Here is a 25,728-nt window from a genome sequence, read left to right on the forward strand (position 1 = left end):
GGAACAATACATCCTGATATGCACTTGACCTATATATGTGAAATCTATGGATTGCTTAATCTTGCAGGTTTATCCGAGGATGGTGTTAAGAAGAAATATTTCCTTTATCTTTGGGGGAAAGGCATTGACATGGTATAGGCTATTGGATGATACTAGAACATGGGAATGAAACCGGCTGAAGCTGGAATTTCATCAGAAGTTTTATCATATGCATTTGGTTCATTGTGATCGGAATTATATATATAATTTTTGGCCTCATGAAGGAGATAGCATCACTCAAGTTTGGGGTAGGCTTAAATATATGATGCACACATGCCCCAATCATAAGCTCAAAAGATAAATAATTATACATAATTTTTATGCTCGGCTTTCTCATAATGATCAACCAATGCTCGATACTTCGTCTATTGGTTCCTTTATGAAGAGAACTATTGAATTCAAATGGAATCTTCTGGAAAGAATTAAACATAACTATGAATGTTGGGAATTTGTCAATGGTAAAGAGTCAGGTATAAATCTTGAGTTTTATTGTGTTAAATCTTTTATGGAAACCAATGTTTTTCATAAGTTTAGTACTAAATATGGACTTTACTCTGAGATAGTAGCTACATTTTGTGAATCCTTTGCTACTCATGTTGATATCCCTAAGGATAAGTGGTTTAAATTTCATTCACCTATTAAAGAAATGTTTGAGGAACCTGTTATAGTTAAAGATGAAACAATAATTTATAATGTTGATCCAGTTGTGCCTACTGCTTATATTGAGAAACCTCCTTTCCCTATTAGGATTCAGGAACATGCTAAAGCTTCAACTTTGGTTAATAAAAGTAATGCTTGAAAGAGCAATCATGCATGTAGGGGACTAACAATGGTTGTCAAGTAAATCTCAGGTATTAGTCCCCGGTTCATCGATGTGTGTGGATCAAGAGCTTACAAGTGATTTTACTCAAGGATGAAGCATAAAAGTTGATTACACATTTGTTTTCTTGAGTATAGGATCCCGCACTATTAAGAGGGGATTGATAGGGTTAGTTAAAGGCTTGCTCTTGCCACAAACCTCCTGACCATACTGCACATGCCAAAAACCTTCATGTTCTGTCTCTTGGCTGCCGGATGTCCGGGCTTCATGCCGGATGTCCGGCCTCCTTGTCGGATATCCGGGCCTAGCCATCCAGAGAGCAGTTGTATACTGGGTTGCACGCTGGATGTCCGGGCTTTCCCCGGATGTCTGGGACTTCCTGTTACGTCGGATGTCCGGGCCCCATTCCGGATATCCGGGCATAGCTATCCAGAGAACGTCTTTATGCTGGGCTGCACGCCGGATGTCCGGGTCTTCCTGATATGCCAGATGTCCGGGCTTGGGCCCCGGATGTCCGACCCCTCTGTTCTTTTGTTCTGCGTTTGTTCTGTTCCTCATAGCTTACCAAGCCGGATGTCCGGCTTGCTCACTCACTTACACTGCAACGGCCATATTGAGCTCACACTATATATAGCCCTTCTTCCCCTTGGGAGAGGGTTGACCACTCACTTTGAACAAACCCTAGAACACATTTCACTCTCTCTCTCTCATTCATCCACACCAAATCTTAGATCCCCAAGGAATTTGGGAGCTTTTGAGAGAAGTTGTCCGATCAAGTGATAGATCCACTCATTCTCCTTCTTTGCACCAAAGGAATTCATGATTTGAGCAAGTCTTGAGCTTTTCCCCATCGTTCTTGTTACTCTTGGAGGTTGGAGACTCCTAGGCGGTAGGAGTCTTTCGGAGAGGAATCGACCTTTGTGATTACCCCCGGAAAAGTTTGTGAGGGTTTGGAGACCACCCCAAGGTCTACCACTAGTGGTTGAGAAACGCCTTCATGGTGTTGTATCAAAGGGAGAATAGGGTGAGCCTTCTTGGCGTTGGTGTGCCTTCGTGGTAACATCCACCTCTCTAACGGTGACGTAGCTTCCCTCCAAGGAAGTGAACATCGGCATACATCCACGTCTCCCGGAGTTGCGGTTATTCCTAACCCTAACTCTCTACTTGTGGTTACTTGTCTCTTAGTACTTACTTATATCATATTATGCTTTCTTACTTACATACTTGTGTTACTTGCGTAGCACTTAGTACTACACTTGCAATTGTTAGGCTCACCTTCATGTTCCGCATTATTGCCTAAAATTGCCAAGTAATAATTAAAATTTGTAATTGTACCTATTCACCCCCCCCCTCTAGGTCCATCTCGATCCTTTCAATGCTAAAACACCTAGACCCTCTTAACAAATTAGAGTGGAACCTAATATTGCAATGATCAAAGATCTTTTAGTTGATAATTTTGCTGGACATGTTATTTATTTCTGTGAGGAATCTACTAGGATTGCTAAGCTAGAAACATCTGATAAAAAGAAACCTATTATTGGCATGCCTGTTGTTTCCATTAAAATTGGAGATCATTTCTATCATGGTTTATGTGATGTGGGTGCTAGTGTAAGTGCTATTCCTTTTACTTTATATCAAGAAGTCATGAATGATATTGCACATGTTGATGTTACTATTAAGCTTGCAAACAGAGATAATATTTCACCTCTTGGGATTGTTAGAGATGTTGAAGTCTTATGTGGTAAGATCAAATACGCTACTGATTGTCAGTTCTTGTATCTCCACAAGATGAGTTTTGTCACATTATATTTGGTAGACCTTTTCTTAATACAATTAATGCTAAGATTGATTGCACTAGGGAAATAGTCAGTGTTAATTTTGGTGATGTATCTCTGAAAATCTCCTTTTATTGATCTGGTATTGGAACAAGAAAGGGTATCCCGCACCTATTTCCCCAGAGGTAACCCTGGGTATCAAACCCACAAAAGAAAGATCACATTGAAGCAATAGTCTCTAGCAAGCTTTTGCTAAAGTGTCAAATCCAACTTTTGACCGAATCAACAAGAAAATTGTGATTCAAACACTTATAATAAAAATAAGGTACGGGGATGAGGTCTTAATGCTTACAACCATGTATCGGTGTTGGGATCAAAAATGATATTAGTTTGTGCTCGGGAAGTCACCCATCAAGAGGTGCTTGCTTCGTATTGGTGTGGGGGATGCGTCCAAATTACATCATGACCAGCTCGAGTCCTGCATTGAGAATCAGTTGTCCTACCGAAGGCCCTACCATCTCGCGGGGTTGCCCTGATAGTTAAGATAATAATACAAACAAAAGCATTGGGCGTTTAATGACTACGCCTCATGAATCCCCAAGGATATGACCCATTTTACCCTACTAAACCTTACTGTCACCGGTGTTCGGTATAACACTTCACGGTCCCCTTGCTCCTAGCCTTACCGGTGCTCAATCTCCATGATCCTAGGTACCCGCGGGTATGAAGATCACGGACAAGGCAAGAGACACTTCACGAAACAATTTTATTTTAGATATATGAGATGTTGTGTCAAAGGCTTCCATTGATCCCTTCACTAAATACCTAGGGTTGCAAGGCTCATGCCTCACCCCATACCTTACTGAACTACTCACACATGGAGATCGTATCACGAGAAGAAAACATTGAAGAACACTTCTTGGGATTGATTGATTGCAATATGTCTTACAATGGATGCCTTCTGCGATGCACGATTACAACTATCACTACAAAAAAAGACACATCCGTGACATTATGGCCCGGACGGAAAAAATGTCATGGTTATGACACTTCTATGACAATAATTTTGACAAAAACACGTATCATCATAGATGTGGTGGGCTCCTACTTCTATGAAAAAAATCATGACAGAAAATGGGCTTTTCATCCTGGGCGGGCCGGGGACGCACCTGCATGACATTCTCTGGCCTTCCATGGCATAAAAATCGTGGTAGAAGTGATGGCGAGGTAATTTTTGTGGAGTTCCCAGTTACGGTGGGTAGTCGGGGCCAAGCGATGCAGTGGTTTTGCGTGTTTCTCTTGTGTGCATGATTGTGCGAGGCACTCGCTAACTGAACATGAGTGATGCATTCGCTTACTGAACCCAAGCGATCGATCGATCCCACCACATACTTAAGTCGATCGATCCCTTCGCTGCTAACTGAACCCGAGTGATTCCTTCGCTGGTGCTGCTAACTGAACCCGAGTGATCCATTGCTGTTGCTGCTTATACTGAAGCTCGCAAGCCCTCATGCGAGACGTAGCCAGCCGGTGTGTTGGGTTGCTTCTCGATGAATAGTGCATGTTGCTGCCACGCGTGCGATATGTAGAACGAGTCGAGACGTGGTGAGTCGACCTAACCGGTTGGTTGCCTGTGATGAATAGTTCCCGATGGGGGTTAGATATGGACAAGACCTCAGCCGTGTAGGCGGTTGCCGCTAGATGAACAGAAACCCATGGTAGTAGGCGGTTGCCACTGGATGAACAGGACCCCGAGGAGGCCGTGATGCCGTATGCCATGCCCAGCCAATTAGGGGTGGATGAACAGGACCCCATGGAGGCTGGTTGAACAGTATCCGGTAGAGGCTGAATGAACAGTACTTTGTGGAGGCTGGAGGAAGTCGACGGTGGATGAACAGTAGCCTGTGGAGTCCCATTTTGCGGTACGCCACACCCTCCCGATGAACAGGAACCCGTTTCAATCATAGGCGCTCGAACAGAAGTCTGTTTCCTCCATTTTGCGGTATGCCACACCCCTCCCAATGAACAGGACCCCGTTTCGACCGTAGGTGCTCAAACAGAAGGTTGTTTCCTCCATTTTGCGGTACGCCACACCCCTTCCTATGAACAGGATCCCGTTTCGACTGTAGCTGGTTGAACAAAAGGCCGTTTCCTCCATTCCGCGGTACGCCAGACCCCGTTTCGGCTGTTCCGTCCAAGCCGGTTGGCTCCCATTGAACATGATGCATTCCAACCGAGTCGGTTGCCTCCTGATGAACACAACAGTGTTTCCTCCATTCTGACCCAGCCGGTTGGTTGTCGATGAATAAGACGTTGTTGCTGTCGTCCGTTGCCTCTCTATGTACACGGGCCCTGGCCATATGTATGCACGAGTACGCATTCGAGTCCCGCCCGTATGTACATACGTGGCCGTATTTTTGCCATGTGGTTGTACGTACGTGTACACGATTTAGACGGGACTGCATGAACTGCTACTTCAGGTGCTCTACTACGACGTGTCACTACTTACTCGGCCATGGTTCATCCTTGCAGAGACACCGATGGACCAGTATGTATGTACACGTTCGCGACCAGACAGACAACGCTACGTATGCTTCGACCGGGTGGGTCTCAGCTGTCAGGGACGATAAGGAGGCACCTCCTTGTGTGCGAAGATATAGCTGGTGGGTCCCAGCTGTCAGAGGCGGAATCATTTTTTTTGCCTGTAATAAGGAGGCACTTCCACGTGTGAAGATGTAGCTGGTGGGTCCCAGCTATCAGTGGGAGGAATAGGGAGACACTTCCTTCTATGCGAAGATATAGCCGGTGGGTCCTAGCTTTCAGGGCGAGGAATAATTTTATTTTCGCGTAATAAGGAGGTTGTTGCACGAGTGCGTCCATGGACCTGGTGCGTCCCTACTGTCAGCCTCTCCACATATAGTCCTCTTCCGACGTCTCTCATTTGTTGACTACATTGACCACGCCGTGCCGAGCGCACCAAGGCGGTGGACACGGCGAGGCCCCGGACAGGAACGAGCCGGAGATGGGAAGATGCAGTAGTGGAGTCACAGACAGAGAGGTGTACGAGGGTTAACTTGTTCTGATGCAACGTGATTCTGCAGTCGGTGGAGAATAACATGAGGGATGGCCTGGCCGGCGGTGGGGTAGCGCTTCGCAGCGAGGCGTGCTAAGAAGAGCTGCTAGCCGCCGAAGGCGGGAGCGGGTGGTATCGGCGGCGCTGGAGGAAGAAGACGAGAGATTGAATGTGGATGCCAAACATTGGAGTAAGGCCGCCCGTATTAAACAGTGGCTCAGGCGTCATTAATGGAGAGGATGGGAGCGAGGCAGGCGGCCATGGAAGTCAAAGGGCTCGCTCCCAGTGAGCATGCGCAGCGTACAGCTCACACGCTTCCTGGTGAGCGTACGCATTAGAGGACAGCTTGCATGCCTCCTGGTCAGCCTACGCATCGGGCTGCCCTCGCAAACCTCCCTTCTATTCAAGCAGTTGTCCGCACGGCGCCTACTAGCAATTAAAAGTGTGACGCGTGGCGTCACGTGAATGGTTAGCAGAACGCCCATGATTTAAATTATACAAACATTTGAGATGATAAGGTGGCAGCTATTTGTTTCAAAATGCCTTTGTTGGTTGTTGCTTCATGGGCCTTCCCTCAAATTGGACACGAAAAATACCACCGCATGTTGGTGCTATTTCATGATAGCATGCCAAGTTTTATGAAATTCAGATGACTTTTGGATTTACTAGAATTTTAAAACCAAGTATCTCAATGTTTGCGGCCGAGGCACGATGCCGGGGTGTTTGAAGTTCATTCTCATTTCTTGCATGGGACCTAAGCATGCATGCAAGGACACACATATGATTTTTCAACCCAATTTGCTACACTGGAACATGTGTCTGTAGTTCAAATTTGAATTATGCACATAAAATGCCTAAAAAATCAGTTAATGCATAAAAATGTCCAAACGAACCCCGAATAATTCCAAAATTTTACATAACACTCCTGTTGCTCTATGTTGTAAAAAATCAAGGCGAGAAGAGGCAACGAATGTCGTTTCGTCCAGGAAGGTGACACATGTTCCCTACCGGAACCACGAGGCTTTTTGGGAGAAGCTCTGGTTTGTGAGGAGCGTGTACCAAAACCTGCCCCAAATGGGACAATTTTTTTACCACAGCATGTTGGTGCCATTCCGTGATAGCATGCCAAGTTTCATGAAATTCAGACGAGTTTTGGATTTACTAGAATTTAAAAAACAAAGTTTCTCAACATTTTTCCGGCAAGCAATGGTGCCTTGATGTTTGAAATCCACTCTCATTTCTTGCATGGGACCTAAGCATGCACCCTAGGACACACATTTGATTTTTCAACCCATTTTTCTACACTGGATATGTGCATGTAGTTCAAATTTGAATTATGCACATAAAATGCCTAGAAAACTCAGTTAATGTATAAAATGTCAAAATGAACCCAGAAAAATTCCAAATTTTAACACGCCACTCCTGTTGCTCTATGTTTCCACTAGGCAAAAATTTGAAAGCATGAAGAGGCAACGAATATTGTTTCATCCACAAAGGTGGCACGTTCCCTACCCGAACCATGTGGCTTGTTGTGAGAAGCTCTGGTTTGTGAGAATCTTATACCCAAACCTACCCCAAATAGGAAAATTCTTGTGCCACAACATGTTGGTGTCGTTCCATGATAGCATGCCAAGTTTCATGAATTTCAGACAAGTTTTGGATTTACTAGAATTTAAAACCATGTATCTCAATGTTCACGGTCGAGCGATGGTGCCGAGGTGTTTGATATTCATTCTCATTTCTTGCATGCGACCTAAGCATGCAACCAAGGACACATATTTGATTTTTTTAACCCATTTTTATGCACCGGAGCATGTGTATGTAGTTCAAATTTGAATTATGCACATAAAATGCCTAGAAAACTCAGTTAATGTATAAAAATGTCCAAACGAACCATGAACAATTCCAAAATTTAACACGACACTCATGTTGTTATATGTTGACACCAGAAAAATCTGAAAGCAAGAAGAGGCGACAAATATTGTTTCGTCCACAAAGGTGACACATTCCCTACCGGAACCATGAGGCTTCTTGTGAGAAGCTCTGGTTTGTGAGAAGCTTATACCAAAACCTGCCCCAAATGGGACAATCTTTTTACCACAACATGTTGGTGCCATTCCATGATAGCACGCCAATGTTCATGAATTTAAGACGAGTTTTGGATTTACTAGAATTTAAAAACCAAGTAACTCAACATCTGACGGCGAGCCATGATGCCAACTGTCGGGGTGTTTGAAATTCATCCCCATTTCTTGCATGGGACATAAGCATCAACCCACGGACACATCTATGATTTATAACCCATTTTGGTGCACCGGAGCATTTGCATGTAGTTTAATTTTGAATTGTGCGCCTGAAATGCCTAGAAAACCAAGTTAATGTACAAAAATGTCCAAACGAACCTTGAATAATTCCAAAAAATTTGACGACACACCTATAGTTGCATGTTCACGGTAGATAAAAATTCTAGCAATTCAAACACCCTCCTTTGCCGTTGTGACCCCATTATAATTTCAAATCAAGACGAAAATCAAGTAGATCACACACAGTTTATTATCACCAACCGTGTGAGATGCAGTACAAAATATCTTGGAGCACTGTCGGAGTAGTATCTTGTAGCTCTGTCTAATTGCTGAACTTGCTCGATTAAGAAGTGTGGGTGTGTTGTAGGCTTTTTTGTGTACCTAAATTATGCAATGACGTGGATGACCACTATAACCAGGGAAATTTGAACCAAAATTTGCATGTTCAAACTCATCACACACGGGGTAAGCTATATGATTCGTTTGTGATGTTCACATATCATACACTGTGTTGAATAAGGGATCGTGTCTGATGACACTTTGCGCGCCAGTTTTTCGCTGCACCGAGCCAAAATTTTCGGCTTCCGCGGAAATATCTACCTCCCCGCCCCCTCCCCCTGACCAAAAGCCACATTTTCCCCATTTTCGCCTTCCTTTCCAAGTTCAAACCTTTCACTCCTTTCTTGCAGCGCCGCCTCCTCGCCGGTGACCCTCCTTTGCGTTGCTCGACCTCGTCGATCTAGGCAGGTAATCCACACCCAACCACCATGCTCCTCCTCCTTCTATATCACACATGCCCTGACCTCCTGCGTGACACCTTTCACCCAAATCACCGACCCATCCTCCAAATAAGCGTCCCCTAAGCCATGGTGCATGCAGTATAGCCAGGAGCTCAAGGAGCATTTGACAACAGAGAAGCAAATCACGGCCGCACGCGCAGATGCGGTTGTGATGGCTGCCATTCGTGCCAACCCCCTGATCTTGGAGGAGCACCTTGCCGTCGAGGCCACTGTCAATGCCTCGCGCGCCGACGCCGCCACGCGGTTGGCTGCTTTACATGAAAGTTCATGGCGTTTTCTTGAGGCCATCGTCGATGCCTTCGACGACGACTACGAGGTGTTTTCTCGGCGTGCTTGTGCTTACCTCAAGTCGAGAGCCAGCAGGTTGGTGCCCCAAGTGGATCAGGCAACTCACCACTATGAGGAGGGCACCCGGGATGTGGAGGCCTCGCCCTCTTCCAAGTCCAAGGAGCCAATCCTCATTGATATCTCCGATGATGAGGAGTAGCTTGTCTTATTAGCTCACTATAAGGACCTATGTTCAGTTAGCTAGCTACGCCGGTTAAGCATGTTCGGTTTGCCTGTTGCTTGTGTTGCTCCTGCCTTCTCTTAACAAATTCTAGTGAATTGTCCTATGTACTTTTACCATGCAATCTGATCCTCTGGTGTATATGTTCTATATGTCGTGCAATGTGGTGCTCACTTATTCACTGTTTGGTAATTTGTTGTCATGTTCAGCTAACTGCTTGGTTCAATTCTGCAATGTGATGTTCAATTCTTCTGGGTGCAATTTTGTATTGTCTTCCATGTGAGAAATAAATCGAATTTGGTTGTACCAAATACATGAGAAAAAATACAATTGCTATATTTCCAAGTTGTCAAGCATGCTTGGTTTGGTTAACTGTCTGATCTTCTAGTATGTTATATATTATGCAATGTGGTTCTCAGTTAATGTTTGGTTCATTTGTTGTGGTGTTTAGTTAACTGTTTGGTTTAATTCTGCAATGCGATGTTTAATTGTTGTGGGTGCATTTTTTATTGTCTACCATGCATGTAAGAAATAAATCAAATTTGGTTGTACTAAATACATGACAAACAAATACAATTGCTATGTTTCCAAGTTGTTAACCATGCTTGGTTTGGTTAACTGTCTGATCTTCTACTAGGAGTATGTTATATTATGCAATATGGTGCTCAATTAATGTTTGGTTCATTTGTTGCGGTGTTTAGTTAATTGTTTGGTTCAATTCTGCAATGCGAGGAATAAATCGAATTTGGTTGTACTAAATACATGAGAAACATATACAATTGCTAATTTCCTAGTTCTTAATCATGCTTGGTTTGGATTAAACGGCTTGTTCATGTGGCACGAATTAATCTGATGAATCTGCAATGTGTTTATTTTTCATCAACATATTTTACTTATGGTATGTCAACCCTCACTTAACCTGATCAATAACTACCTTATATGTATTGCAGGGAAACAATGGTAAGCACTGAGGTTTACAATCGAGATTTGCACATGCGTGGTCCTTTGTCTAATAGCACATTATTGTGCAATTGCAGGAACCATCAACATCAATGCCAAGCACTGAGATTTACAATATTGAAGTCTTTCTCAAGAGGACGAAGGATGGATGGTCAATCATACACAGGCACTGACCTAAAGTTGCAAAGACCTTCAACATCAATGAAGGCTCGATATTCGCCTTCCGCTTCAGCATTTTTTTAGATGAGATTCATCTATCTATCTACCGTCTATGATGCTAATTTCCAAAGGTTATAGATGTTGCATGTGAAACTTGGTGCTAGTGCAGCTATGTAATGGGGTAGCTAGCTATATGCCTATATGGTGTAACTGCGTGCTGAAGCTATATGATGTTGTACTCTGATGTATTTCAATTGTGAAATCATGGTTCCGTAATACGAAAATAAAATATATTGTGTGCTTAATATGAAATGTCAATTTGATTAATAAATGGATTATTAATAATAGGTCAAATTAGCCCGCTTATTGAGTTTTTTATTGCAAATGGTTATTGGGACAACACCATGAGCGATGACCTCAGACAACCCGCACGGTTTCTAGAAAGAAAATGTGTTGGGTCAATGAACAATCACACACAATTTCCTCTTGAAAACTGTTTGCGTTAGGCCATCTTGCACAAACATTTTTCACATAAAAACTGTGTGTGATGGACAGTCTATGCCACACAGTTTCTTGTACGCACCGTGCGTGATGCATTTAATTATGCAAACGATAAGATTGTTAATATCGTCTGCAATGGCAACGCTATCATAGACGGTTTGATAGGAAAAATTGTGTGTGATATACGTGCGAACGGAAACGTTTGTCTGGAGTCATCGTGTGGGATGTACATATGAACGGAAACGTATTTGTTGCATTGACTGTGTGGGATATACATACGAAGGGAAACGTTTCTTTGGAATTCACTATGTGGGTTGTACTTACGAACGGAAACGATTGAGCCTATATAATTGTATGCGATGGTTAGCCTGATCGCACACGAGCTCATTTTGCCTGCCGTGTGTGACCGGAGGGCCTATCCCCTATGGTTTCTGGGTCGTGTGGGAAGGACCCCCCTATCGCCCGCACTAGCAAGACGGCAGTTTAAAATGCCGTCGTGGAAATGAGCTAAAGCCGTTTGTATAGTAGCTCTTTGTACCAGCGAAAGTACATGGTGATCTACCTTGAGATCGTATGATTGAGTTCTAACATATTCTGGGATGCCTCTACAAACTAAACCCCTCAACTCATATAGGCACTCGGGGTATCTAGGGTTACAAGTATGCCGGCTACAACTAGGGAACATGTCGATCATTTGAATACGCCTTGAAGTGTACGCCAAGTCTTTGAGGATTCCATCTTGAGTACGCCGAGGGCCAGGACTTGTGGGGCCCATTCTTCAGTTGTTGGTGGGTCCTCGGCCCAGCCCATGAAGAGCAGGCCGACATGTTGTGCACCCCCTAATATAGGACTTCGTCACCCCCTACACGAGATCTGTCGGATTTAGCTCTGTTAGAATGTAGGGAATTATCTCCTCTAGAGAGCTTAAACCTGGGTAAATCTTCTGTCCTTGTTACCATCATGCCAAGTAACCTAGCTTAGAATACCCGACCGAGGGATCTGTCGGATTTAGCTCTGACATCATCCATGTCGATTTCCAGGTTTCCTGAATCTCTGAGTCATCATCGTCGATTTCTAGGTCATCTAACTCCTCATCTTGCAGATCAAGTAGATCAAATAAGGCATCAAGATCACTAGGGCCAACGCCCTTCATGTCGTTTCCCATCGCCAGCTGAGCATTAGAGGGAGTCGCCATCACGCCCTAGCCACCATGCGTACGGTGCCTAGGACGCCAACGGGAGGATATGTATCCATGGGGGAAACCATGGTCGAAGGGAACTCGGTGATGGAAGTCGCCACATAGGAACAAACCCTAGCCATTGCTTAGAGGGGAAACACTACAATTTTGACGGTTTGAATTGTGTCAAACCAACTCCCTTGCATTTCTCTGTCGGGTCAAATTGTCCGGAAAATTTTCCCAGGACACGTTAAACTAGTAGTGCCACATCACTTTAACACTTAGCAGCAACCAGGCGGTAGGCAATCCTATTGACTGTCACACAATTTTTTTATTTTCTATCATTGTACGTTGTGGTTTAACATGATTCGGCATGGAGAAAAACATCCCAAATTAGTTGAATTTGAGGGATTTACCAATGTGATTTTTGGTTGGTGAAGGTCGTCGCGGAATACCATGGTTGCGAAAGAAGGTGATATTACTTCTCCTTTCGCTCTCTATCGTTGGACACCACATGTTGTTTGATGGAACCGTGTGGAGAAGGGTTCGAGGCCGGAAACATAGCGTTATGTATATTGTCTTGTTATTTTTGGAAAGTGGGAGAGTATTGTGGTATAATGACTTTGAAAAAGAATTAGAAAAGCCCACCCCCCTAGTTCTCGGCCACCGCGGCCTCCCAAGCTCCTCCCCTCCCCACCCACCCACCCACCCACCGCACCGCAATACAAATCCAACGAGGCTCTTGGCGCCTCCGAGCCGAATCACGGCCTCGAGTGTCGGCGAGGCCGGGAATAAGGCCACAACACTCCTCACCTCCACCACCACCATCACATTAGTTGGGGACCTCGCACCGGTCACTACAATCTCAAGCTGGCGACGCACGCAAGGTGTTTGACAAAAAGGTTCGGCAACTTTCTTTCCCGTTTTGAATTGGGCTGTTTAAAGCAAAAGCTGGTGTGGATTAAAAAATGCAATTATGTATTGGGACCTTCCCCTTATGCTATTTGCAACTTTGGATTTCGATCAAAGAGAAAAGCTTTTTCATGGCATTCGTCCGATCACACCAATCTACGATGCCATATCACATTTTAGCCGTATGATGGTTGGAGTGTTGCAAAAAAGAAATAAAAGTTAAGATTGGGGGATGGGCTAGTTGGGGGGCTCCCGATAAGTTGCTTTTGGAATTAAGTTTAGGAGATGGGATAGAGATGCTCTTAGAGCAACAGCTGATGCAAGATACATATTTGGTTGGCTTATAGTCTTTAAAATTAGGAAAACCATCTGATAGACAGAATCAGAAACAAACATGATCATGTAAAGTATACCAAACAGGGTAACCCAAAATTGGAAGAAGAGGAAAATTAAACACATCGTCGGTGTCATTTCATAATCATCTACTACCTTCGTTTGGGCTTATTGGTTCCTTTCAGATTTTGTGCCAAATTTTGACTGTAGATTTGACTAACAAAACATAAATTGCATGTCACGGAAGTTATATTATTGGATTCATATTTGTAAGAGGTTTTCAATGATACTATTTTTGTGGTATATAACTTATTTTTTGATAGTTAAATTAAAGGTCAAAGTTTGACCCCAAAATAATGGGACTAAAAAACCAGAACGCAGGTAGTGGCAATTAGCAGTTGGCTATCCATACGCTAGTGATTACTCACCAAACAACAGGCGGGTTCTTTTTTTACAACAAATGTAATATTGATGCCTCTCCCCACTTCTCTTTGTAGCTTTTCACCATACGGTCTCTTCATGTGCAGGAATCGTCTGTCACTTCATCTCCTTTTCCATTCTATGTGAACAAAGGAATCGTTGGTTTAAACATAGGACAAGCCAACAAAAACGATAGGAGGAAGAGAGATATTATTACAATGCAGTAAAGTAAAAAAAATGACGTCCATCACGCATTAGGTATTTCTCACCACAAGCAGCTACTTCAGTATTTGTAAGCTAAGGCATTGGGTCTCTCATCTGCAGTCTGCCCCCCTCTTGGAGACAAGCAAGAACCTCTGCAAACTGAAAGAAAGAAGGGATGGTGAAGAAGGGGAAGTGGTCCAGGGAAGAGGATGACTTGTTGAAAAAACACATTGAGAAGTATGGCATTGGCCGTAGTTGGCAGGCATTGGCTGAAACCCTAGGTTAGTTTTTTTGCTTTCGCCCATCGCCTTCATTCAACTGTTCATATTGCTGCTACGTTGATCTCCATTTTAACCCCCATACATGCCTTCATTTCAAAATGAAAAGAAAGCTACCCAAATGTGACACGGCTGTTTGTTTGGCTTGCAAATGATCTCTCTAAAAAGTTACAGTTGTTAATTTAGAAGAAAGATTGGTACAACTTATATGGTCTCGTCAGTTCATCATAGTTGCAGAAAATGCATACTGCTTTCTTTTCTAAATTTCTCAGCTTATCTCAGAATTACTTTGGCACGTTTCTTATCGATTTTGTTGTTATGTTTGTGTGGAGAGTTCGGACAGACATCTAGTGCTGCTCTTTGGCCGTTTCCCATGAGAAAACCAGTAGCGTCCTGCACACATACAACTACCATGTTCATACTCTAATTGTCACTCACCACTGTGGCTAAAGCATGATTTCTGAGGATGTTGCTCGTCGATTCGCAGGGCTTCAGCGTTGCGGTCGGGGTTGCCGAGCGCGGTGGCTGAACTACCTCCGGCCGGGACTGAAGCACGGCAACTTCACGCCGGCAGAGGAGAGCATCATCTGTGAGATGTACAGCAAGAGGGGAAGCTGGTAAGTCCCGAAAAAATAAGCATGCCCTGCTGCCATTGCCTGCACGCATCTCAGCTTCTGCTGCCTCTGCCCAACCAACGGCCACACCAATGTCCATCACTGTTTTTCCACAAGTTCAAATTAGCTGAACATTGCTTGCGTGACGCTTCTTGGCTTCTTGCTATTGTGCTTCTTTAACCAATCTGGTGCTGCTTTGGTTGCCATTTGATCGAACAGCTGGTCCGTCATCGCCGCCCAGCTCCCCGGGAGGACGGACCTCGCCGTCAAGAACTACTGGAACGGCACCATCTCCAAGAGGTTCCACTGGGCGAGCAGCGCGGCGGCCGCGCGCCGCAGGCGCAGCGTCCACCGCCCCTCCTCCAGCACGACGTCGGACGCCACCAAGCCGGAGGAGCTCGCGCTGGTCGTCCACGGCGAGGGGAGCTCCACGACAGGATCGTCATGCTATGCCGGCGGCTTCGTGGACGCCCGCGTCCTGGCCGGCTCACTGCCGCTCGTGCAAGCGCAGCCACCGCTGGCGGCCGGCGGCTGGAAAGCGGCGAAAGAAGAGGTCGGTGAGACGGTGCCGATTGAGAGGAAGCCGGCCGTGGCGCCTGCGCCTCTGCCAGAGAATGCACCGGCGCTGCCTGGTGATGAGGCCGGTGCGGTGGACATGGTCTGCGCCCCCATGACTGCGATCCCCCTGGCGTCCATGGAGCCGGACGACATGCCTTGGATTGACGGTTTCGACGAGATCGACAGCTTCCTGCCCTGGTTCGATGACTAGTAATCAAGTGGCGACGTAGGTAGAATGGTTATCGTCAATGGCCGGCTCCTTGGTTCAGGAGCAGCCGCAAGATAGTGTCATGTACTGTGAAACATTTACCATGTTGTTTTCCGAAAAAGATTTACCATGTTGTTAGGGTTGGATGGGATATGGGCGGAAAGGTAATTCCCAATTGAATCATAACTGGGCGTAGCCATTCTGTTGATGTGATTCCTAGACATTGCACAAGTTTCTTCAGTGATGATCATCTTTTCCGACAGAGCATTGTGGCTTAATCTGTGCCCCTAGGAACCAGACCATATACTCAGTTCAGCGAGTGGTTGCATAACAGAACTGGAATCTGCACATGAATCCATCTGGCAACCGTGTCAGGCATGATCAAAACTCATACTCCATATCAGATTCAAGTAGTACTAGAGTACCTCGAAGTGTGAACCAACCGAACAAGAACTTTGGAGCATCAACGTGCATCTGCAGGGACTTAAAATCCAGAGCATGGAATGGGTTAGATAACAGGATAGTGATGATTTTCTTCTAGTGATCAGCGAATGCATCGGCCCTGTGCTGTTGACCTTCAGAGGTTCAGATGACTCCGGTTTCTTCTTGGAGTCCAGATCTTAGCAGGACTTGCCGAGGCTTGGTTAACACTTAACAAGGTGAGGATTAGAGCAGAAATGAAATGACACATTCGCACAAGAACATGATACACTCAGAATCATTTGTTCATCATAGTCTTTTAGTAACAAGACAATGATATAGGAAGTGAACACTTCAGTGGTGAACTAGGAAAACAAGGAAACTTCAAGTAGAAGAGATGAGGTTCTGTGAATAGGGTATACCTTTGCTACTTTCTAGTTTCCTTTTAACAAAGCGAATATATGAACTGCATGATGTTCCAATATCTGGCATAACTGCAAGATAATTCATCGACTCAAACTGTACTATGGAGATGCATGAAACGACATATGGGCAGCGAAACGACAGCTGAACCGTCGGCTACATGCTACATAGGCCAACTGATACCTTCAGGCACAGATGGGCTACCTTTACAAAGATTGACCATCTAGTTAGTTAGTTCCAGAATGTTGCTAACAGTAATATACAACAAGGAACGAGCACATCTAATGAAGAGAGAATATGCCCAGCATAACCATCATAGTAGAGATCTCACACACCACGAACTTTATGTATAGAAGAGAATTTGCCAAAACTGAAAGATAATGAACCATTAGCTACTCGGCAGTTCCACTAGAACAAATTTGCAGTTCGCAAATTGAAACCGAAAATGCCAATTAATAAAACAGACCAGATCAGAGGAGGTGTGTATAGATCATACAAATTCAGATTGTACGTTTTAACAGCGAATTTCAAGTAGTTCCAGGAAGTATGGAAGACCAAAGGCTACACAAAGTTAACAACTATTGCGTTTCTTCATGGGCAGAAAGAGCGATATATTTCCTTTTTCTAGGAGAAAATAATAATAATGTGATCATCCTTTTTCTCGTGATAATTAATGTAACCTACTTTCCAAAATAGTCACTGCATTCTGCGAATGTGTAACCTCATGCTATGCAGTCAGGATGCAGTACAGTCATATGATTATAGCTTCAAAATCATTCCAAATATTCCAATGTTAGAAGTGCCTCAACTACTGGTGATAAGTACAAGAGAAGACGGCGTAGTACAATTTACAGTCATCTTAGCATCAGCATAGGATTATAACTTCAAAATCATTTCAATGTTAGAAGTACCTCAACTACTGGTGCTAAGTACAAGAAAAGACGTTGTAGTACAATTTACAGTCATCTTAGCATCAGCCTGACATTTACAGATACATCTCAGGTTTATCACATTGGATAACTATGTGATTATAACTTTTGATTTGAGTGCTGAAAGCATCAACATAACATCACATGACTTATGGAGCATCCATGCACAAGTTAATGACCAATAATAAAACCTCCAACTGCCCAAAAAAGGAAGTTAAATATGTCTTAGTATTGCTCAATCTGTTTTCCCCTACATGTCAGAATCACCATCTTAGTTATTACCCGAGAAAAAGTATACAATACATCATCTCTGTTTACCATTCAGCCAGAAACTGTGTGGTTCTAAGATGTCCCTATATTACACTCTAAGGTTGAGCAATCTGATGGCGATTTCTGGCACGCAACCAAAATGCCGAAACAATCAAAAGAACCTTCCTATCTCACAACACATTCTAATTACCCATGTACTGTAACGAACCAAAAGAAGAGGGGTTGGGAGCACACCTGCTTCAAGAACCCCTACAACTAGTCAGATCCTTTGTTGCGACTCAATCACTAAAGCATTGAGCATGATATGCATGACAGCATCATACACCACGCCGTTGTAATGCATCCCGTCGGCCGTGCATTGCTGCTCACATCCCCGGGAGAGCTTTCCCACATCTAGCAGCCGGAATGGGCCACCATCACGGCGCAAGATACACCTCTCATCAACCTCACGGTCATAGGCTTGCAGCATTGTGTCGTTCATATGCTCCTTCTTGGCATCAGTGTTGAGCATAGGGTTGACAAGCCGCGGCAGGCCGAGCCAGAACATGTGCGGCGGTGGCACGGGGAGTGGCGAGCGGAGGGAGTTGGCCGCATCAGCAATGGACGCCAATGCTTCGCCGTACTGCGGGGCGTCGGTGACATGGAGCATGTGCCAGAGGCCGGATCCGAGCACGAGCACGTCGGGGGTGCGCGGCGCCAGGCGGAGATCCTCGCGAAGCAGACGCGTGAGGTTGCTCTCGAAGGGCGCCCATATGAAATCCACGGAGATGCCCCGCGCCGGCACGGCAGCGTGGTAGTCGCTGTGGCGGCGGAACAGCTCCGGCTCCGCGGCCGCTGCGGCGGCCGGGTCGAGCAGGAGGCGCAGCAGCGCGAGCACGAGCAGGCGCGCCTGCGAGTCCCCGGCCACCATGACCCAGGAGCCGTTGAGCAGGGTTGAGGCGTCGTCCCGCGTCAGCCGTGCGAAGCCGCAGGTGGCGGCGAGCGAGGGCGGCCACGACCAGGCGCGGCCCCCGCCGTGGGGCTCGGCGTCCGCCCACGACACGCGGTGCAGGACGGAGATGCAGGAGGCGGAGGAGGAGGAGGACGGGGCAGCGGGGCGGAGGGGGTGGAAGGAGGAGACGAGGAGGTGGGGCAGCGAGGGGAGGTACGGGGAGAGGTGGACCCCGACGGCCAGGGAGACGAAGAGCGCGCCGGAGAAGAAGAGCACCTTGTTGCGGCTGAGGTGCCAGCCGGCGAGCCCCATGGGGACGAAGAGCACCACGCACGCCGCCAGCACGCCCACCTGCGCCGCGGCGGAAACCATGGACCGGCCTGGCCGGCCCTCCCCGCAGGACCGGGTGCACGAGCGAGGCCGACGCCGAGGTCCACCAGATCTGGGCCGAGGGGCGGGGCGGCAGGAGGTTGGGCGAGCGAGCGAGCGATCGGCGCGAGAAGTAGGGTCGCCGCGTGGTGTGGGTTGGTGGCGCGGTGGTGGGGTTGGGATGCGAGGTGGGAGGGGGAGGGGGAGGGGGTGGGGGAGGTCGGCGGGATGGGAACAGCGGAGCGGCAGGCGGGTGGCTCCGGCGCTTTCTGGGGCGGTGAGGTGCGTCGCGCCGGCGCGGATCCGGTCCAGAAGAAAAGAAAGCGCTGCCCGGCTCGGGTTTTCTTTTTCCTTTTTATTTTTCTGTGTGTCGGTTATGAAGATAGAGAATGTTATTTTCCAGTGTGCTTCGTGTCGTTAATCACTGACGCAAACAGCAGGTCAAATATACTGTGTACGTTAACCAGGAGTATCACATGTTCTCGATGCTACCCCTTGTGGTTCCACTCTCTTTCGTTTACAAGCAGATTGTACCCCGATCCATCCATCATTTTCGCCAACGCTTGATTAGGAGTGATACCAGAAGCCACGACCTCCATGTCAACCTCAAGTGGCGAAGCGAAGCAACGCAACGAATTAATGTCTCGCCAGATGTTAGATCGTGTAGCAACCTTTAAATTTTCTCCCGCATTCATCCACGAACAAAGCGGGTTAATTCGAGGACACGGATACGATAAGACGCCATTCAACACTAGATACCTGCATTGCAAACTCTTTTTCAGCAAATCGGATGAAATTTATGTAAAGACAAACACGGGCCGCTCCCCCTCCCCCCTTCTCCTCCCGCGCCATCGCCTGTCCTGTGCGAAGCCGGCGGCGGGGGGCATGCTCTCTTCGGCGGATGTTTGCTCGCGAGATGGGGAACTCGCGGGCAACTGGCGGCTGTCCGGCGCTCAGCTCTGGGGCGGCGTGCTCGCTTGTGGCGGCAGAGGTGGTCTTCGACGCGCGCCGCAGTGCGTGCGGCGATGGGCGTGCCGTCGTGGGTGCGCGGTGTTGGTTAACATAGTAATTTCAAAAAAAATACGCACACGCAGGATCATGGTGATGCATAACAACAAGAAGGGAGAGTGTTGTCTACGTACCCTCGTAGACCGTAAGCGGAAGCGTTTATCAACGCGGTTGATGTAGTCGTACATCTTCACGGTCCGTCCCGATCAAGTACCGAACGTACGGCACCTCCGCGTTCAGCACACGTTCAGCTCGATGACGTCCTCGCCTTCTCGATCCAGCAAGTGGGGCGAAGTAGTAGATGAGTTCCGGCAGCACGACGGCGTGGTGACGGTGTTGGTGAAGAACAATCTCCGCAGAGCTTCGCCTAAGCACTACGAAAACTATGACGGGGGATAAACTAGAGGGGACGGGGTAGCCGGCACACGGCTCGGTGTTTCTTGATGTCTCTTGGGTGCTAGCCCTACCCCTCTATTTATATGTTGAGCCTTGGGGTCGAAACTTGGAGTAAAAGCCTTCACAAAGTCGGTTTCACCCGAAAGGCAAGAGTCCTTCTCGGACTCCAGGGCCAGACGCCAGGGTTCCCGGCGTCTGGACCCAGACACCAGGGACCCTGGCTTATGGCCCCTGGACTCCGCAAAACTTTCTTTTGCGCTTTCCAAAAACCTTGTGTGCTTTCCCCTTTGGCCCAAATAAAATGTTCTCGTACCCAAACATTTTGGAAAATATTCGGAACCCCTTCCGGTGAATTCTGGAACCCTTCCGGAGACCAAACACTATTATCCCATATATCAAACTTTATCTCCGGACCATTCCGGAGTTCCTCGTCATGTCTGTGATCTTATCCGAAACTCCGAACAACATTCGGTTACCAACATACATAACTCGTAAATACTATATCGTCAACGAATGTTAAGCGTGCGGACCCTACGGGTTCGAGAACTATGTAGACATGACCGAGACACTTCTCTGGTCAATAACCAATAGCGGAACCTGGATGCCCATATTGGCTCCTACATATTCTATGAAGATCTTTATCGGTCGAACCGCATAACAACATACGCTGTTCCCTTTGTCATCGGTATGTTACTTGCTCGAGATTCGATCGTCGGTATCTTAATACCTAGTTCAATCTCGTTACCGACAAGTCTCTTTACTCGTCCCGTAATACATCATCCCACTACTAACTCATTAGTTGCAATGTTTGCAAGGCTTAAGTGATGTGTATTACCGAGTGGGCCCAGATATACCTCTCCGACAATCGGAGTGACAAATCCTAATCTTGAAATACGCCAACCTAACAAGTACCTTTGGAGACACATGTAGAGCATCTTTATAATCACCCAGTTACGTTGTGACGTTTGGTAGCACACAAGGTGTTCCTCCGATAAACGGGAGTTGCATAATCTCATAGTCATAGGAACATGTATAAGTCATGAAGAAAGCAATAGCAACAAACTAAAACGATCAAGTGCTAAGCTAACGGAATGGGTCAAGTCAATCACATCATTCTCCTAATGATGTGATCCCGTTAATCAAATGACAACTCTTTGTCTATGGCTAGGAAACATAACCATCTTTGATCAATGAGCTAGTCAAGTAGAGGCATATTAGTGACACTCTGTTTGTCTATGTATTCACACATGTATCATGTTTCCGGTTAATACAATTCTAGCATGAATAATAAACATTTATCATGATATAAGGAAATAAATAATAACTTTATTATTGCCTCTAGGGCATATTTCCTTCAGTCTCCCACTTGCACTAGAGTCAATAATCTAGATTACACAGTAATGATTCTAACACCCATGGAGCCTTGGTGCTGATCATGTTTTGCTCGTGGAAGAGACTTAGTCAACGGGTCTGCAACATTCAGATTCGTATGTATCTTGCAAATCTCTATGTGTCCCACCTGGACTTGATCCCGGATGGAGTTGAAGCGTCTCTTGATGTGCTTGGTTCTCTTGTGAAATCTGGATTTCTTTGCCAAAGCAATTGCACCAGTATTGTCACAAATATTTTCATTGGACCCGATGCACTAGGTATGGCACCTAGATCGGATATGAACTCCTTCATCCAGACTCCTTCATTTGCTGCTTCCGAAGCAGCTATGTACTCCGCTTCACATGTAGATCCCGCTACGACGCTTTGTTTAGAACTGCACCAACTGACAGCTCCACCGTCTAATAAAAACACGTATCCGGTTTGCGATTTAGAATCGTCCGGATCAGTGTCAAAGCTTGCATCGACGTAACCATTTACGACGAGCTCTTTGTCACCTCCATAAACGAGAAACATATCCTTCATCCTTTTCAGGTATTTCAGGATGTTCTTGACCGCTGTCCAGTGATCCACTCCTGGATCACTTTGGTACCTCCCTGCTAAACTAATAGCAAGGCACACATCAGGTCTGGTACACAACATTGCATACATGATAGAGCGTATGGCTGAAGCATAGGGAACATCTTTCATTTTCTCTCTATCTTCTGCAGTGGTCGGGCATTGAGTCTTACTCAACTTCACACCTTGTAACACAGGCAAGAACCCTTTCTTTGCTTGATCCATTTTGAACTTCTTCAAAACTTTGTCAAGGTATGTGCTTTGTGAAAGTCCAATTAAGCGTCTCGATCTATCTCTATAGATCTTGATGCCTAATATATAAGCAGCTTCACCAAGGTCTTTCATTGAAAAACTCTTATTCAAATATCCTTTTATGCTATCCAGAAATTCTATATCATTTCCAATCAATAATATGTCATCCACATAAAATATTAGAAATGCTACAGAGCTCCCACTCACTTTCTTGTAAATACAGACTTCTCCGAAAGTCTGTATAAAACCATATGCTTTGATCACACTAACAAAATGTTTATTCCAACTTCGAGAGGCTTGACCAGTCCATAAATGGATCGCTGGAGCTTGCACACTTTGTTAGCTCCCTTTGGATCGACAAAACCTTCTGGTTGCATCATATACAACTCTTCTTCCACAAATCCATTCAGGAATGCAGTTTTGACATCCATTTGCCAAATTTCATAATCATAAAATGCGACAATTGCTAACATGATTCGGACAGACTTAAGCATCGCTACGGGTGAGAAGGTCTCATCGTAGTCAATCCCTTGAACTTGTTGAAAACCTTTTGCAGCAAGTCGAGCTTTATAGACAGTAACATTACCATTAGCGTCAGTCTTCTTCTTGAAGATCCATTTATTCTCGATGGCTTGCCGATCAACGTGCAAGTCAACCAAAGTCCACACTTTGTTCTCATACATGGATCCCATCTCAGATTTCATGGCTTCAAGCCATTTTGCGGAATCTGGGCTCACCATCGTTTCTTCATAGTTCGTAGGTTCGTCATGGTCTAGCAACATAACCTCCAGAACGGGATTACCGTACCACTCTGGTGCGGATCTTACTCCGGTTGACCTATGAGGTTCAGTAACAACTTGATCTGAAGTTTCATGATCATCATCATTAACTTCCTCACTAATTGGTGTAGACGTCATAGGAATCGGTTTCTATGATGAACTACTTTCCAACAAGGGAGCAGGTACTGTTACCTCATCAAGTTCTACTTTCCTCCCACTCACTTCTTTCGAGAGAAACTCCTTCTCTAGAAAGGATCCATTTTTAGTAACGAATGTCTTGCCTTCGGATCTGTGATAGAAGGTGTACCCAACAGTTTCCTTTGGGTATCCTATGAAGACGCATTTCTTCGATTTGGGTTCGAGCTTATCAGGTTGAAGCTTTTTCACATAAGCATCGCAGCCCCAAACTTTAAGAAACGACAACTTTGGTTTCTTGCCAAACCACAGTTCGTAAGGTGTCGTCTCAACGGATTTTGATGGTGCCCTATTTAACGTGAATGCGGCCGTCTCTAAAGCATAACCCCAAAACGATAGCGGTAAATCAATAAGAGACATTATAGATCGCACCATATCTAGTAAAGTACGATTACGATGTTCGGACACACTATTACGCTGTGGTGTTCCAAGTGGCGTGAGTTGCGAAACTATTCCGCATTGTTTCAAATGTAGACCAAACTCGTAACTCAAATATTCTCCTCCACGATCAGATCATAGAAACTTTATTTTTTTTGTTACGATGATTTTCAACTTCACTCTGAAATTCTTTGAACTTTTCAAATGTTTCAGACTTATGTTCCATTAAGTAGATATACCCATATCTGCTTAAATCATCTGTGAAGGTGAGAGAATAACGATACCCACCGCGAGCCTCAATATTCATTGGACCACATACATCAGTATGTATGATCTCCAACAAATCAGTTGCTCGCTCCATAGTTCCAGATAACGGCGTTTTAGTCATCTTGCCCATGAGGCATGGTTCGCAAGTACCAAGTGATTCATAATCAAGTGATTCCAAAAGTCCATTAGTATGGAGTTTCTTCATGCGCTTTATACCAATATGACCCAAACGGCAGTGCCACAAATAAGTTGCACTATCATTATCAACTCTGCATCTTTTGGCTTCAACATTATGAATATGTGTATCACTACTATCGAGATTCATCAAAAATAGACCACTCTTTAAGGGTGCATGACCATAAAAGATATTACTCATATAAATAGAACAATCATTATTCTAAGATTTAAATGAATAACCGTCTCGCATTAAACAAGATCCAGATATAATGTTCATGCTTAATGCTGGCACCAAATAACAATTATTTAGGTCTAAAACTAATCCCGAAGGTAGATGTAGAGGTAGCGTGCCGACGGCGATCACATCGACTTTGGAACTATTTCCCACGTGCATCGTCACCTCGTCCTTAGCCAGTGTTCGCTTAATCCGTAGTCCCTGTTTTGAGTTGCAAATATTAACAACAGAACCAGTATCAAATACACAGGTGCTACTACGAGCTCTGGTAAGGTACACATCAATAACATGCATATCACATATACTTTTGTTCACCTTGCCATCCTTCTTATCCGCCAAATACTTGGGGCAGTTCTGCTTCCAGTGACCAGTCTGTTTGCAGTAGAAGCACTCAGTCTTAGGCTTAGGTCCAGACTTGGCTTTCTTCTCTTGAGCAGCAACTTGTTTGCTGTTCTTTTTGAAGTTCCCCTTCTTCTTCCCTTTGCCCTTTTTCTTGAAACTGGTGGTCTTTTAACCATCAACACTTGATGCTCCTTCTTGATTTCTACCTCCGCAGCCTTTAGCATTGCGAAGAGCTCGGGAATCGTCTGATCCATCCCTTGCATGTTATAGTTTATCACGAAGCTCTTGTAGCTTGGTGGCAGTGATTAAAGAACTCTGTCAATGACACTATCAATAGGAAGATTAACTCCCAGTTGAGTCAAGTGATTATGATACCAGACATTTTGAGTATATGCTCACTGACAGAACTATTCTCTTCCATCTTGCAGCTATAGAACTTATGGGAGACTTCATATCTCTCAATCCGGGCATTTGCTTGAAATATTAACTTCAACTCCTAGAACATCTCATATGCTCCATGACGTTCAAAATGTCGTTGAAGTCCCGATTCTAAACCATAAAGCATGGCACACTGAACTATCGAGTAGTCATCAGCTTTGCTCTGCCAGATGTTCATAACATCTGGTGTTGCTCCTGCAGCAGGTTTGCACTTAGCGGTGCTTCCAGGACGTAATTCTTCTGTGCAGCAATGAGGATAATTCTCAAGTTACGGACCCACTCCGTGTAATTGCTACCATCATCTTTCAACTTTGCTTTCTCAAGGAACGC

General features: G+C 45.4%; 2 protein-coding genes across 2 annotated transcripts; one reads left to right on the forward strand and one right to left on the reverse strand.

Annotated features, from left to right (window-relative positions):
• The first annotated feature begins 13,751 nt into the window (after nt 1–13,751).
• On the forward strand, nt 13,752–17,489 carry LOC125512397 (transcription factor MYB87-like). The gene is made up of 3 exons (XM_048677490.1): nt 13,752–14,265; nt 14,750–14,879; nt 15,096–17,489. The coding sequence occupies exons 1-3, from the start codon at nt 14,160–14,162 to the stop codon at nt 15,643–15,645; spliced, it is 786 nt and encodes a 261-aa protein (XP_048533447.1). The 5' UTR covers nt 13,752–14,159; the 3' UTR covers nt 15,646–17,489.
• Nucleotides 17,490–17,671: 182 nt separating this feature from the next.
• LOC125512390 (protein ALTERED XYLOGLUCAN 9) lies at nt 17,672–19,268 on the reverse strand. The gene has a single exon (XM_048677486.1). It carries the CDS (start codon nt 18,985–18,987, stop codon nt 17,944–17,946), a length of 1,044 nt encoding a protein of 347 aa, XP_048533443.1. The 5' UTR covers nt 18,988–19,268; the 3' UTR covers nt 17,672–17,943.
• Between the last annotated feature and the right edge of the window lie 6,460 nt (nt 19,269–25,728).

This window comes from Triticum urartu, chromosome 1 (assembly GCF_003073215.2).
Source record: "Triticum urartu cultivar G1812 chromosome 1, Tu2.1, whole genome shotgun sequence".
Taxonomy (NCBI): domain Eukaryota; kingdom Viridiplantae; phylum Streptophyta; class Magnoliopsida; order Poales; family Poaceae; genus Triticum; species Triticum urartu.

Bases quoted from the DNA above. Each gene is read 5' to 3' on its own strand.
- LOC125512397 (XM_048677490.1), top strand. From the start codon at position 14,160: ATGGTGAAGAAGGGGAAGTGGTCCAGGGAAGAGGATGACTTGTTGAAA. The intron at 14,266-14,749 runs GTTAGTTTTTTT...GTCGATTCGCAG, and splicing joins GGCATTGGCTGAAACCCTAG to GGCTTCAGCGTTGCGGTCGG. The intron at 14,880-15,095 runs GTAAGTCCCGAA...TTGATCGAACAG, and splicing joins TACAGCAAGAGGGGAAGCTG to CTGGTCCGTCATCGCCGCCC.
- LOC125512390 (XM_048677486.1), bottom strand. From the start codon at position 18,987: ATGGTTTCCGCCGCGGCGCAGGTGGGCGTGCTGGCGGCGTGCGTGGTG.